The sequence below is a fragment of the Asterias amurensis genome, chromosome 2, assembly GCF_032118995.1.
Source record: "Asterias amurensis chromosome 2, ASM3211899v1".
NCBI lineage: Eukaryota > Metazoa > Echinodermata > Asteroidea > Forcipulatida > Asteriidae > Asterias > Asterias amurensis.
The window spans coordinates 18,576,918-18,591,404 of record NC_092649.1 but is presented as its reverse complement, the minus strand read 5'-3'; the positions used below and the strand labels follow the sequence as shown (position 1 = coordinate 18,591,404).

At 38.1% G+C, this 14,487-nt stretch overlaps 2 protein-coding genes across 2 annotated transcripts in view; one reads left to right on the top strand and one right to left on the bottom strand.

The window, feature by feature from the left end:
* Positions 1-111: 111 nt before the first annotated feature.
* Positions 112-4,581, bottom strand: LOC139951005 (uncharacterized). Its single transcript, XM_071949831.1, has 3 exons — positions 3,404-4,581; positions 2,830-2,981; positions 112-2,353 (listed from the first exon to the last, which is right to left on the bottom strand). The coding sequence occupies exon 1, from the start codon at positions 4,364-4,366 to the stop codon at positions 3,494-3,496; it is 873 nt and encodes a 290-aa protein (XP_071805932.1). The 5' UTR covers positions 4,367-4,581; the 3' UTR covers positions 112-2,353; positions 2,830-2,981; positions 3,404-3,493.
* Positions 4,582-4,849: 268 nt separating this feature from the next.
* Positions 4,850-14,487, top strand: part of LOC139950982 (protein O-linked-mannose beta-1,2-N-acetylglucosaminyltransferase 1-like) — a 29,285-nt gene continuing 19,647 nt past the window's right edge. The window contains exons 1-10 of the mRNA XM_071949811.1: positions 4,850-4,977; positions 6,759-6,912; positions 7,449-7,586; positions 8,153-8,285; positions 9,902-9,954; positions 10,772-10,822; positions 11,119-11,333; positions 12,143-12,206; positions 13,161-13,308; positions 14,063-14,184. Of these exons, the coding sequence (XP_071805912.1) occupies positions 6,858-6,912; positions 7,449-7,586; positions 8,153-8,285; positions 9,902-9,954; positions 10,772-10,822; positions 11,119-11,333; positions 12,143-12,206; positions 13,161-13,308; positions 14,063-14,184 (979 nt within the window). The 5' untranslated portion in view covers positions 4,850-4,977; positions 6,759-6,857. The remainder of the gene's footprint in view (positions 4,978-6,758; positions 6,913-7,448; positions 7,587-8,152; positions 8,286-9,901; positions 9,955-10,771; positions 10,823-11,118; positions 11,334-12,142; positions 12,207-13,160; positions 13,309-14,062; positions 14,185-14,487) is intronic.

The window sequence follows — 14,487 nt, the reverse complement described above, 5'->3', positions numbered from 1 at the left end:
TTGCACAATATGGCGTCATCCAACATCTCTTATCACTCAATACAATCACTCACGCAGTAGCCTGATAAAAGTTTCTGGGGTAGAACACATGGGTCTGCATAAAATTACTGATTTCAGGTCTGGCCGGTAGAAAACACACCAGTTTATTTTTCTCTGTCTAAACTACTTAAAATCAAATATAAGTTTGTCCACCACCAAAGACTAAAATTTTATGTAGTTTTGCCTCATCTTGGCACAAATTGTATGTGTTTTTTATCTAAAATTTACAAAGTTTGCGAGTTTAAAGTCTGGCTCTTTCCTCCTTTAAAGACACTGGACACCTTTGGTTATCGCAAAGACTAGTCTTCTCTCATGGTGTATCTAAACATATTCATAAAATAACCAACCTGTGAAAATTTGAGCTTAATTGGTCGAGATAATAATGAAAGAAAAAACACCCTTGTCACACAAAGTTATGTGCTTGCACAAGCTTGATTTCGAGACCGCAAAATCTAATTCTGAGGTCTTGAAATCAAATTTGTGGAAATTTACTTCCGTCTTGAAAACTATGTTACTTCAGAGGGAGCCGTTTCTCACAATGTTTTATACCTATCAACAGCTCTGCATTGCTCGTCACCAAGTAAGGTTTTATGCTAACAATTATTTTGAGTAATTACCAATAGTGGCCAGGGCCTTTATAGATGTAACAAACAAAACAAAGACTATGTTTGAATTGAATATATTTAATTTGAAGCCTTTTATGAAACTGATATATTTCCACCTGTAACCTTTATTCAAGTTGACAATTTTCATACAATTTTACATGTTCTGGTTTCCACCCAAAATATTTTGGTTACGGCTAGCCATGTGAAGCCAAGCCTTAAGGTTGTGAATAGACTTGTTCAGTCCCACCTACACTGAGTTTATTCAAGGGGTCTTTCTATTGTTAGTGTGCACAAACAAGTCACACACCCATTTCTCCATTCATGACCAGATTGCTGTTGGTTTAAAAAAATACCTCATAAAAACACACTGGTTTCTATGGAGCTCTGGAAGTGCCATCCAACTTGTTAAGATCAAGAGATAGTTTCATGAAGCCTGTAAGCACAAAAAACAAGTTTATCCCAAACTATTTTTGCTAAGCAAAAATAGGTTACCCGCCAGAACACCATGCCGTTTCTCTTGCTGCGACTGGTACTGCGGTCATTTCTTGTTAGCCAAGCCATTTGCTTCTGCTTAGCATTTATTTGAAATTGGGCCCTGGCATGTCATATCAGCTGTCGCATGATCCCAATTTCACACAGCTGCTTAAGCAGAAAGTTTGGCTTAGCAATTCCTGCTCAGCAGAATTGGGCAATACACTGGTCACAAATGGTACAAGTGACATTGTATGTTGACTTGGAACTCTATATCAGGCCTTGGCTTAAGCAGAAAATATTTCATCTAATTTCTGCTAAGCCAAATGTGGCTGGCAATCAAAATAATAACAAAATGACACTTTGGCTGGTAACCTATTTCTGGTTAGCATAACTGTTTCTTGCTCAGTTAATGTTCATGCTTTAGCAGCTCTTTGAAATTTGGCCCTAGCACCCCAAAGTTTTCCACAAAACATAAATATTCAGCAGTTGTGTATAACATTAAAAAGCTGTCTTTATTTAATTGTATTCACTGTAATTCACAATTGTTTAAGTTTGATAAAATCAATCGATAGTTTTAAATTATTTGGTTTTGATGAACATGATCCTAATTTACAGTGTCCCTAGTATCCCTTTTTGCTAAATTACTTCTTGGGAAATTGTTCTCACTTGATAATTTATTAATTACATTTATTGACATAGGTTTTCTTTTTTTTTCTTTTTAAGGTGACGTGACAACTTTGTACCAGTTAGCCACTGGACATTTTTGGTAATTGTCTAAGACCAGTATTCTCACTTGGAGTATCTCAACATACACAGATGTATGCATAAAATAACAAACCTGTGAAAAGTTTGGGTTCAATTGGTCTATGAAGTTGCAAGAAAAACGCCCTCGTTGCACAAATTTGTGTGCTTTTCAGTGCATAATAAAAGGCTTCAGGCCTGAAGTCTTTTATTATTTGACCGAGTGAGAAGTTGCCTTTCTCAAAAACTTTAGTAGTTACTTCAGAAGGAGCCGTTTCTCACAATGTTTTACACTATCAACAGCTCTTCATCGTTTATTACCAAGTAAGTTTTTATGCGAACAATTATCTTGAGTAATTACCAATGGTGTCCAGTGCCTTTAATTGTGAGTGATTAACATAATAACAACAACTTTTACAGAGGAGGGTCAAACTGATGTACCGTTTTAGCACGACTGACTCCGTCACCAGATCAAATGCCTCATCCATCACCACCTGTAATAAACAAACACTCGTTGATAATATTTGGTTTCAAATATTGGTTCACAATTTTGAATTACATGTATAAACAAATTTTATGCCAAATGTTTATTTGGAAGGTAATCGGTAAAGGATTTTCAGTTCGGGAAAATATTTGAACAAAATATACCAAAACAAATAATTGATTGTACATGTATTATATTTTGTAAAATTACTTTATTACATTTCATATTCATTTAACGAAACAGTTAACAATGGAATAGTTAAACAATATTGTGAAACTGTAGCATATGATGTGGCGAAAAACATGTACATTGTATTATAAAACAAACAAAAAGAGTCATTTTGTCAACAACAAAAAGAAAAGTGATTAAATTATAACAGGAGTAGCGAGTAGTTAAAATACATGAATAAGATGGCATGACATCACTTTTGGGGTCTAACTTTTGCCCAAATAAAGATCGAATAACCAAAGCAGAGCCATAAATTACCTGGAACTCTGTTCTCACCCAGATGACCTAATGAGGTCAAAGGTTGAATGAGCAGTCCCAGACAGGTCGGAGCAGCCCTGCGTTGCCACGGTGATGATGATGCAGTTCTCACATTCTTGCAAGCAAGGTTGAGCAGCAACTGATGTTCGTTCCTGAAATGATAAATTCTTAGTCTTGTAAGAAACAAATCTCTTCAATAATCACAAGTAAACAAAGAACTTACGATTTTTACTATTAAAAAAGTTAAGTTCTCATTAAATAAAACCTCAAAAACTCTTGTAACTGCAAACGTTGTTTCCACATTTGGACATGTAGGCAAGTGATAAATTACTTCAGCAAACATTGACTGGATATATAAAACAAAAAAGCATTCACTTTTGTTGGTAACACAACTCTACCTTGTGATGGTTTACATAAACTTTTTAGAAATACATGTACAAGCGTTAAAAAGTAAGACAAACAAGAAGTCAAATTTAAATAATATTAATAAGTGTCCTTTCAAGACTTTCAATGATTGGTATTGTTCAATAATTAATTCTTAAACTACAAAACTGTTGTCCATCTTTGTACGTACTTGCACAAAACCCAACTCTTTCAAGTCTGTCTATTTCTTTCAGCAGAGATTTCCCAAAAGACTTGACAACAAATCCTCTGTGGAGTCTTCTTAGCAGGAGAATCGGGGCTCTCTCGAGACATCCGACGGGATCAATCTCAAGACCTTTCTCTGCTCCAACTGTTTCAGCTTCTCCGTCAACTTCATGCATTTGGAGATGAGTTCTTCTTTCGTTGCTTCTTGAAGACCCCTGGTGATATTGTTGTTGTACTCCTCTTCAAAGTTTCTCTGCAGGAAATCTGCATCTGTCCCATCCATGACGATGCCTCTGTTGTATGAGTCGACTCTAGCAGCCGCATCTTCTTCATGAGGTTGTGATGTTGGGTGTGGATTGTCATAATGGTTCAAGCCTCCATGGTTCAAGTCGTCGGGGGAGCTCGGTAAACTGCTGTAATCAGAGTATATGCTTCCAGAGGTTGTGGGGCTGTAACTCCCACTCCCGGGCGAGCTGCTTGGGCTGAAATGATGCCGTGGAATGTCATCATCCTCGGGGAAGAAACAGGCTGGGTCTAACTTAGTTGGGTCGGCTAGTCTATGGTGGCCGTTGGATGTAGGATTGTGTGTTTCGTCAACAACATGCAGCCCCTCGATGTACTGACTCATGAGGAAATCGTTATCGTTACGTGGTGCACCGAGTACTCTGTGGTTGTTGCCGCCCCGTAGAGCACGGGCGAGAAGGTCGCGTCGGTGTTTGGAGAACCGGTGTTTGTGGACGCTTTTCCCCCGTCGATGACGCCTCTTCCGCGATCGCCGAACCTCGTCGTCCACCATTTCATTGGCACAGGAAGATACCATTACGTTTTCATGTGTTTTTACTTCAACTTCTGATTTTGAACACACCCCGAAGTCCATGTCTAAAAATGGGTGTTCACGCGGTTTCATGCAACAGTTTCCCTCCGTAGATTGCGCAATGTGTTCTTCCATTTCAAAATCACACAAAACTTTGAATTTGTGATGAGAATTCTCTCTGCAACGATTTAAAAAGTTACAAACTGATGAAATTGTTGTTGGTCGAGTGCTTGACAACTTTTTTTTTCGATTGTAGGAGGATTCGAACGAACAAAATAGCTAACGAGTGTGTGGATAATTCTTCTGCACGTCGCATACGTCTGCACTCTCCGCTCTCTGAACAGTAAATGCGCGATTGGGAAACGTTTACCAAACAAACACTATCATCGAACGAATGCGCATCGTACATGTTCGTTGTTACTACGTTTATGAATGAATGGAGTTGTAAATAAAGCTTACGTCATGGTTTCCCTTTGTTGTGATTGGCTTTCGTCTTGCTTGAATAAGTAGTAGTCTGATACCCCGCGGCCAGTAATGCATACAGATGTGTGCAATAGTGTGAACGGATGGTCTAGGTTTCAGACTGCACCAAATTATCAACATTGAAACTTCTTTTTGTAGGACCAAAAAGGTTAATACAGTGCCATCACAAACGCCTGCTACAAAAACAAATGACAATAAAACTAGTCAAAATCGGAACCCCTTTGCCTTGGTGGGAAAAGTGATGGAGTTTTTACGACCTATTTGTAAGTTTTTGGTGTTTCTGAACTTGCTTTTATTTTAAAATTAGGATAAAGTTATGTTTTCTCCAGAAAGAGATAATAATGTGTATTTCTATAGGTAAATTTACAGCAGAATTTTGTAATATTCTTGGTTGGTCATTGGTTTTTGTCGTTTGCTTTTTACCCGTTTTTGGGGACGGTGTCATGTACGTGTGTACATGGTGATCATGATATACCCATGGTATACTGTTTAGTTAGTTAAGAATTGAGACCGGGACAGTGGGAGTATGTTTGAAATATTGAGGGCGCCCTAGTATTAACATTTCAGATCAAACTTAATTACACATTTCCTCCTTAGTTCCTGTGAACAAAAGTTAGATAGAATCACAGGGGGAATTGTGGCAAAGTTTCTGTATATGGCGCCACCATCCCAGTGAGAGAGTGACTGGGCACTGCTGGGGCGCTAGATTCCTTTTAATGCCAAAATTTCAAAAATAGGGATAGGATTCTAGCGCCTCTAATTCTACCTCCATGGGCTAGCGCCACCACTTTTTCGTTCGATATGAAATACATGTAAATAGACCTAGTGTAGTAGTTGTTGGCCTGATCCAGTTAAAGCCGTAGTCAAAGGTCTAGTTAAAACCTGAACAAGGTCTACCATTAAAATAACAAGTAGTATTCTAGTAATACACTCTTTCTTTTCTTAGGTTAGATTAAAATAAAGGCTTGTTGTCATGGTTGTTGTATAATCTCTCCTCCTGACTCTAGTTTGACGGACGACACAATTATCCGAGAAGACAGTAGTCGAGACTCGACTAAACAATCAATAGAACTAGGTAGTAGTAGTTACTCTTAGAACTATGATGACTGACATTCGTTCTGCTACCGTCTCCACAATAGCGGAACGAAACTAAAAGTTCTAGGAGTATTAGTATTAGTATTAGTGTAGCAACCTACAAAATTGTTACAGTTCCACTCTTTTCTTACTTAGACCTAAACAAAGGCTTGTTGGCCACAATTAACCGAGTAGTCGCTGCTCGACTAAGCAATCACTAGTTAGTATTTCCTAGTAGTAATGACTATAACACTAGTCACCCAGATGAGGCCTAAAGGTAACTAAATTATTATTATATTTAAATATTATTATAACTTCCTTTCCAATTCCAATTCTCCTGAAGACGAGCAGGTTATACTGTTCGAAACAAAGAAATCAAACTGGCTCTTTTCAGAGCCAAAACTCACCCTAAGAGATTTACACATGGTTGTACGGTCCGCAAGTTTACTATTTATTTATAGTTTCTCCTTATTTCTCCACACCCGAAAGCTTCAAACAATACTTTAATTTCCAATTCAATTGATCATTCTTTCCTAAGGCATACAAAAGAAAAATTATGTTGGCGTAACCCGATGTACCCTAAAAATACAGTGGACCCTTGATATATATTTTTTTTCTCAAGGGCAGAAATTTATTGACTAAAATCTATTAAAGACATAAAAAAAAAATGTCATAAAGAGTTTAAATATTTACTATTTGTTGTGTGTAGCCTTGTTTTCTTTTGTTATCGTGTATACTACCGGCTTAAACAATTAGAAAACATGTCATTTTCATTGCTGGGAGGGGAAAAAAACAACCTATTTTTGGGGGCTTGTTACGCCAACATAACATTTTTTTAATATTATGCCTAAGCAGTAATCCAGTAACACAGTTAGTAAGTGGTATTTTAGCTGTTTATCTTATATCTACCTAGTCAGCATAATTTTGTGATTAATTCTGACAATTAAATGTTGTATTTTTGCCCCCTTAGAAACTTTGTCAGAGAGAAGTTGCTTGGAGGATAATATGATCTCGTCGAAGGACGCTCAATACAGATGATGAGTCGACTGAATGCGCTGGTTTGACCTACATGTTACTACGTAAAGTAGCCGTTATGCTCTGCAGAAAAATGTGCAGAATGAAAAGTAAGTTGTTATGTCATTTGTGGCAGCTTGTTTTTGTATTTGTATAGATGATAATAATAAAGACTTGTAATGCTCACATATATCCACCCTGCTGGGTGTTACTGGCGCAGTTACAACAAAACGAAAGAAAAGAGACGTAGCAAAATTAGTCACTGAAAACCTGTGACATTCGAGAAGCGATAAAGAATTTTGTGGAATGAAGACAAGATCTAAGATTAAGTGGTAGAGAGTTCTAGATTGGTGGCGCAGCTGAAGGAAAAGGTCTACTGTTATTGACCTGGGTTCATAGAGCTGCTAAGCAGACAAATTTGCTAAGCTTGAAATTTCTTTGATGAAAACAGGATTACCAATAGTGCTGGGAGAATAGTTAAATTTTGTATTTGGTTGACCGCTGGCCAAAATTTCTAAATCTGAGGTCTCGAAATCAAATTGGTGGAAAATTACCAAGAAGGGTTTAATGCCAATAATTATTTTGAGTAATTACCAATAGTGCTCATTGCCTTTAAGTATTTGTTCCAATATTTGTTTATTTGCAGTTCATTATCAAGCAGTGCTACTTCTCGGTGTTGGACTGATCTTCATTTGTTTGTCTCGGATCTTCAGTAGTTCAACAGAGAGGGAGCCGCGTCTAAATGTACAGAAAAACATCCAGATTCATCCCACTTCGTCAAAGAGTATGTAAACATTGTCTTGCAAGTTCTAGATTTTATTTGGCAAAGATTGTAGAACACTAAAGACGCTAGGAGCAAGTTCAAGTACACACATTTAGTCGACTACTGACCAGCAATTTTCATATGCAGTGACGCCGTCTCTCGAACGACTCGTATGGAAGCCTAGTCATCTATCGGTATTCAAAATACCATTGCCTTCCACGTATTCACCCTAGTGTCACTGGTTCCCATCAGCGCTTTCACGTGTTGGAAGAAAAAAACACCCTTGTCTCACCAGTTGTGTGCCTTCAGATGCCTTGAATTCGAGACCTCAGCTGAGGTCTCAAATTCAATTCAAATATTTTAGTGAGAAATTGCTTCTAAATCTGAGGTCTCAAAATAATATTCCTGGAAAATTACTTCTCTCTCAAAAACTACGTTACTTTAGAGGGAGCCGTTTCTCATAATGTTTTATACTATCAACAGCTCTCCGTTGCATGTTAACAAGTTAGCTTTTATGCTAACAATTATTTTGAGTAATTACCAAGAGTGTCAAGTGCCTTTAAACGTTCAGTGGTGTTTATTTGCAGAAGCTAAAATCATTTACGAGGATACAACAAAATGTAACAACCGGCAGACATGTCGACAAGGTCAGCTAGCCTTCCACCTTGCATCAGGGATGGAGAATACTGGAAAGCCTTATATATGTCTCAACGGTAAAGTGTAAGTAGTGGGAAAAAAAAAATTGTGGTTGAACAGAGAAAAATTAAGTAGAGCGGGACTTACCTGTAAACCTTGGATTAATGTGCAGGCACTCTACCAACTGGGCTAACTAGCACTTAGTTGGCGGTCCCCTATTTTGTCAATATCTTTGTTTAGAAGTGACAGTCATCAGAAGCCATTTAACTGCACTAATAACTTTGTTTCTTTGTTCAACCCGAACTTATTTTAAAAATTGATCCGTCATTTTAATAATAATAATAATAAAAATAATTTAATAATAAGACTTGTTATGTGCACAGATACACCCCGCTGGGTGTTCAAGGCGCAGTAAAACAAAAAACAAAAAACAAAAACAAAACACAACACAAAGAAAAACAGACACAACATTAGTCATTGAAAACCTGTGACATAAGATAAGTTTTGATAAGAGACTTGAATTTTGTGGTACAAAGACAAGATCAAAGATTAAGTGGTAGAGAGTTCCAGATGCGTGGCGCGGCTGAAGAAAAAGACCTGTCACCCCATGAGTGTCGAGACTTGGGTTCAATGAGGAGAAGCATAGAACTTGATCAAAGATTCCTTGATGGAGTGTAAACTTGAAGCCGTTCAGAAATATAGTGGGGAGCCTTGCCACTAAGAGCTTTGTGGACAATGAGTATCAGCTTGAAGATGATTCGTTGAGAGATAGGGAGCCATTGTAGTTGTTTCAGACCAGGGTGATAGAACAGGAAATTCTAGACAGTGTCACATTGCGGGCAGCAGTATTTTGGAGCCGTTGAAGTTGGGAAATCTGGTTGTTGGGAAGACTGAAGAGAAGATTTAAACGTTATGTTTAGCTGAGTGTCTTCTACGTACACATGGTAATTCAGATTAAATTTCAGGATGATGTCACGAATCGGTAAAGTGTATAGCGTAAACCACTGCGGGCCGAGTACCGACCCCTGTGGCACAGTAGTTCAAAACAACAGGGCCGGATATCGCGGTGCCAATACATACATGCTGAGTTCTATTGAAGAGATACGATTTGCACCATGCTAGGGCTGTGTCCTCTATGCCAAGGTAATTCTGTAGCCGAGAGAGAGAGAGAGAATTTTACCTTCTTCAGTTTTTTTCATATCGTGAAAGAGATACTTATAATGGGTTTCATAAAAGTTTGCATTATTTAAAGGGTTTGATTGTACTTTTTTTCTAGCACAAAACACAATGTCAACAGTTGGAAATGATATTAGAGAGCTTCCCTTAAAATAACACTCACTAAGGTGCTGTAGTTTTGGAGAAATGCGTTAAAACAATGCCACAAAAACAAAAAATGTCTCAGTTTTAGCATGTAAAAAATGTATTAACCAGTTATGGTATGTTATGGTATAATATCCTAACTGGTTAACATGTTTTAACATGCTAAAATAATTTATGTCTCACTGCGACAAAAACTTTTGTGTGACTTGTTTGACAGATCGAAAAAAAACTACAGCACCTCTTTAAGTAATACTTGAAGGGAAGCTTTCTACTATCATTATCTTCAAACCATGTAGCTTTAATGTAAATCTGTGGACATTTAAAAAAGTACCCAAATCCTCTAATCAATGTTAACAAATATATTGTTTGTTATCTTTTAGCATTTTGAAAGATGAGGAGATTGGAAGAGGTCTTAACATGGCAGTAGTGGATGGTAAGAAATCTTAATTTTATCTCTAAAGGAATGGAGTTACAAAAATACATTTGTCATTTGTTGAACGCATGCAGCATTTATTTTATAGCAGTTTGGGTGCTCCAATGTAGGAGGGTTACCTCCTTTGTTTGCAACCCCCATTTGTACTACATGTAAGTATTTATAACTTAAACAAAGTATTTATAATTAAGTATGTAAGTATTTATAATTAAACAAACAAACAAACAAACAAGCAAACAAACAAACCACAATTGAAGTTTTACCCATTATACTGTATGGCATTTTAAAGTGAACCGCTGTGAGGTTGAGCCTGCATTCTTATATCACGCGGTGAACTACACGTACACGGTACACAGTCAACCCTCCTACTGTCTGACCATTTAATTTCAACCACTGTGAGGTTGAGCCTGCAGTCTGATATCATGCGGTGAACTTCACCTACACAGTACACAGTCAACCCTCCTACTGTCTGACCATTCAATGTCAAAGGCTGTGAGGTTGAGCTTGCAGTCTGATATCATGCGGTGAACTTCACCTACACAGTACACAGTCAACCCTCCTACTGTCTGACCATTCAATGTCAAAGGCTGTGAGGTTGAGCTTGCAGTCTGATATCATGCGGTGAACTACACCTACACACTCAACCCTCCTACTGGCTGACCATTCAACTTCAAGCTTTACTTTTTGAACTTTGTGAAGTCTTAAAATAATTGCCTAGTATAATATGACTAACTGATTGATTGTATGCAATTGTCAATTACCTAAAATACTAAACAGTATAATTTTGTGATTATTTATGTTTTTGTTTGATTGAAAGGTAATGTCAAGGAAGTGATTATTACGCAGCGTGCAGACACATATGCAGAGGGTGAGTGTATTTTATTAAAGGAACACGTTACCTTGGATCGAACGAGTTGGTGTTTGAAAAGCGTTTGAAACCCTTTGTTATGAAATGTAAATGGTTAGATAGATAATGTAAAAGTAGAATATAATGATCCACAAAAACTTGCCTCGAAATTGCATGGTTTTCCTGTTACATCACGAAGAAACACGGTCGGAGTGTACTGTTTGGTTTGGGTGTATGCAGACAGACTTTGTTGTGTCGTAGTACTTTGTCCGCCATATCTCAAAAATCGGCTTACTGTAAATCTTTTCTTTTTTCAGCTCCCGAGTCGCTTGTCAAGTTTCTTACAAAAATCGCTCCTGGTGATGTTCTGATGGTAGTGACATCAGATGACGCGGCCCGCATGCTGTCAAAGGATGTTAAGGAGATCCTAAACAGAGACTTTAATAGTCGGCTTATATACGACCTCGCATATAGGTCAACCTGGGTGTTTATCGGACAGAAGGGAGTCAAATCATCGGTTCAAATTGAAAAGGTGAGATATTGACAAGTTAACTATACTTACCAGTATTTAACCTTAACCTAAAGGGTCTATGTACTTTTTTAGGACACAAAACACAATGTCCGCAGATTTACATCAAACCCAAACAGTTTGAAATTATTGATGGTAGAGAGCTTCCTTTAACATATTACTTGTTGCGGTGCTGTAGTTATTGAGAAATGTGTAAAACAAGTCACAGAAATACTTGTTGTCTCAGATGACGAAAATTATTTGAGCATGTAAAATGTATTTTCGTGACATTGTTTTACTAGTTTCTCAAAAACTACAGAACCTCAGCATATAATATTTTAATGGAAGCTTTCTACCACCAGTATCTTCAAATTATGTGTTAATGTAAATCTGTGGACATTGTGTTTGTTTTACAAAAAGTACCCAAAGCCTTTAAAGGCAGTGGACACTATTGATAATTCCTCAAAATAACTTTTAGCATAAAAACTTACTTAGTAACAAGCAATGGAAAGCTGTTGATAGTATAAAACATTGTGAGCTACCTCTGAAGTAACTTAGAATTAAGTAAGAAGTAATTTTTCGCAAATTTGATTTCGATACCTCAGAACTAGCTTTTGAGGGGGCGAAATCAAGCATCTGAAGGCACACAACTTCGTGTGACAAAAGTGTTTTTTCGTCCATTATTATCTCGCAACTTCTACGACCAATTGAGTTCAATTTTTCACATTTTATGCGTATGTTGAGATACACGAAGTGAGAGGACTGGTCTTTGACAATTACCAGTAGTGCCCATTGTCTCTAAAACTGATTTTCCCTTTTTTATTTTTGCTTAGCTGAATTTAATCCATGGTCAATGGGGAGAGAAGATCGATCTTCATGGATGTCTTTCACTGCCAAGTAAGTCAATTAAACCAACTTACTAGGGGTCAAATAGCGTTAGTTTACTGCATCAGTTTAATAATAATAATAATAATAATAATATCATTGAAATCTTATATGGCGCTTGTGTCTACTAAACAAGGTACTCAAGGAGCTGAGTATATACAGGGTGTGTTCGTTTAGCTTCCCTGGGTCGACCTCGATGTTGCGTATTTTATTTTCTCCCAGGACGAACGTGGGTACACAATTACCCCACGTTCGTCTTCGAACCAGCAAAAAAACCCAGACACGTCACCACGTGAGCCTCCCTGTGGTGACGTCAGTGCACCTCGGGCCAGCCCTAAGAGCCCCACTTGTGGATTGGGTCACTTGGGGCTGGCCCGAGGTGCACTGACGTCACCACGGGAAGGCTCACGTGGTGACGTGTCTGGGTTTTTTTTCTGGTTCGAAGACGAACGTGGGGTAATTGTGTGCCCACGTTCGTCCTGGGAGAAAATAAAATACGCAACATCGAGGTCGACCCAGGGAAGCTAAACGAACGCACCCACAAACTTACAGTTATTGCAGTAATGGATTCTGAGACCCAATTATGTAGCACATTATAAGGGTGCAATGGCGTATACAGCAGCCACAGCTTGGAAAACCGGGGCGAACCCCCTCTCTTTTCGATAAGTGCACTGGGTTCTTTTACATGTGTTCCACAACACATGGGACCAATGGATTCCACAACACATGGGACCAATGGATTTACGTCCCATCCGAAGGACGAAGAAATGGTTAAGTGTCTTGCTTAAGGACACAAGTGTCATGGCTGGGGATTCAAACCCACACTCTGCTGATCAGAAACACCAGAGTTTGAACTCGGTGCTCTTAATCGCTCAGCCGTGACACTTCCAAACTCAAGTGCCCATAAATCCGCCAAACAACATTGGACGACCCCTTAAGCTATTTATATTTTATGGTTTGTTTTAGTGGATTTTAATACAAGCACGGTTGAGCAGCAGCGCGACTCGTCAAACAACTGCAACATACAAGAGCATTGTGGGAACAGTAAATTCCCTGTGGCTATCCAGTCAGGTGGAGATAAGGCTATGCCGACAGTCTGCGTTGACGGCAAACAGTAAGTTTCTGCCCTCATAATTGGATAAGATATCAAAATGTGACACCTCTGCTTTAAGGGTCTATGTACTTTTTTTCTTATAAAAAACACAATGTCCACAGATTTACAATAAAGGCAGTGAACACTGTTGGTAATTACTCAAAATAATTATTAGCATAAAACCTTACTTGGTTACTAGTAATAGGGAGAGGGTGATTGTATAAACGGCTCCCTCTGAAGTGTGGTAGCTTTTGAGAATGTTACAAGGGTGTTTTTTTTTTCATTATTATCTTCCAACTTCGAAAACCAAATGAGCTCAAATTTTCACAGGTTTGTTATTTTATGCATATGTTGAGAAACACCAAGTGAGAAGACTAATAATTATTTTGAGTAATTACCAATAGTATCCACTGCCTTTAAATTTAGTTCTTACTTTATACCAGGCCATATTCTCTGAACAGACCAAACTGATGTGTGTTAGCACTGTATACTCACTACTTTCACGAGTCCTGTGAAAAAATTCACAGACATGTTACTGGGGTGGGATGCGAGCCCACGATCCTTGCAATTCTAGAGCAGTGTCTTACCAACTAGACGACCGAGGTTGCCCGGTAGCTAGAGGCAGTTTGAATCCTATGTTATTGAGTATACAGTGCTAACACACATTGGTGTATGGGTAAAACACAAAAACATTCTTTATCCCTGATCCAAATTTAACATTTCATATATTGCTATGTTCTCATTCATTCTGTATCATAATTTGACTGTTCTGCAGAGTGTTGGGACCTGTAACCTTGGGTGACTTTAAACCGGCCTCTCGTGGACTCAACTGTCTTGTCTTTGATCCTAGCAAGATGAAAATTGTCAAAGTGGGTCATTTTGACACTTACAATTCAGGTAAGAAAGTGACTCTAAAGGCACTGGACCCTATTGGTAATTGTCAAAGAACAGTTTTCTTCATGGTGTATCTCAACATATGCATAACATGATAACAAACCTGTGAAAATTTGAGCTCAATTTGTCGTCGAAGTTGGAGATAGTAATGAAAAAAACAAAACACCCTTGTCACACGAAGTTGTGTGCTTTCAGATGCTTGATTCCGAGACCTCAAATTCTAAATCTGAGGTCTCAAAATCAAACTCGTGGAAATTTACTTCTTCCTTAAAAACTACGTTTCTTCAGAGGGAGCTGTTTCACGCA

Excerpts from the sequence above, each read along its gene's own strand:
- LOC139951005 (XM_071949831.1), bottom strand. The coding sequence starts at position 4,366 with ATGGAAGAACACATTGCGCAATCTACGGAGGGAAACTGTTGCATGAAA.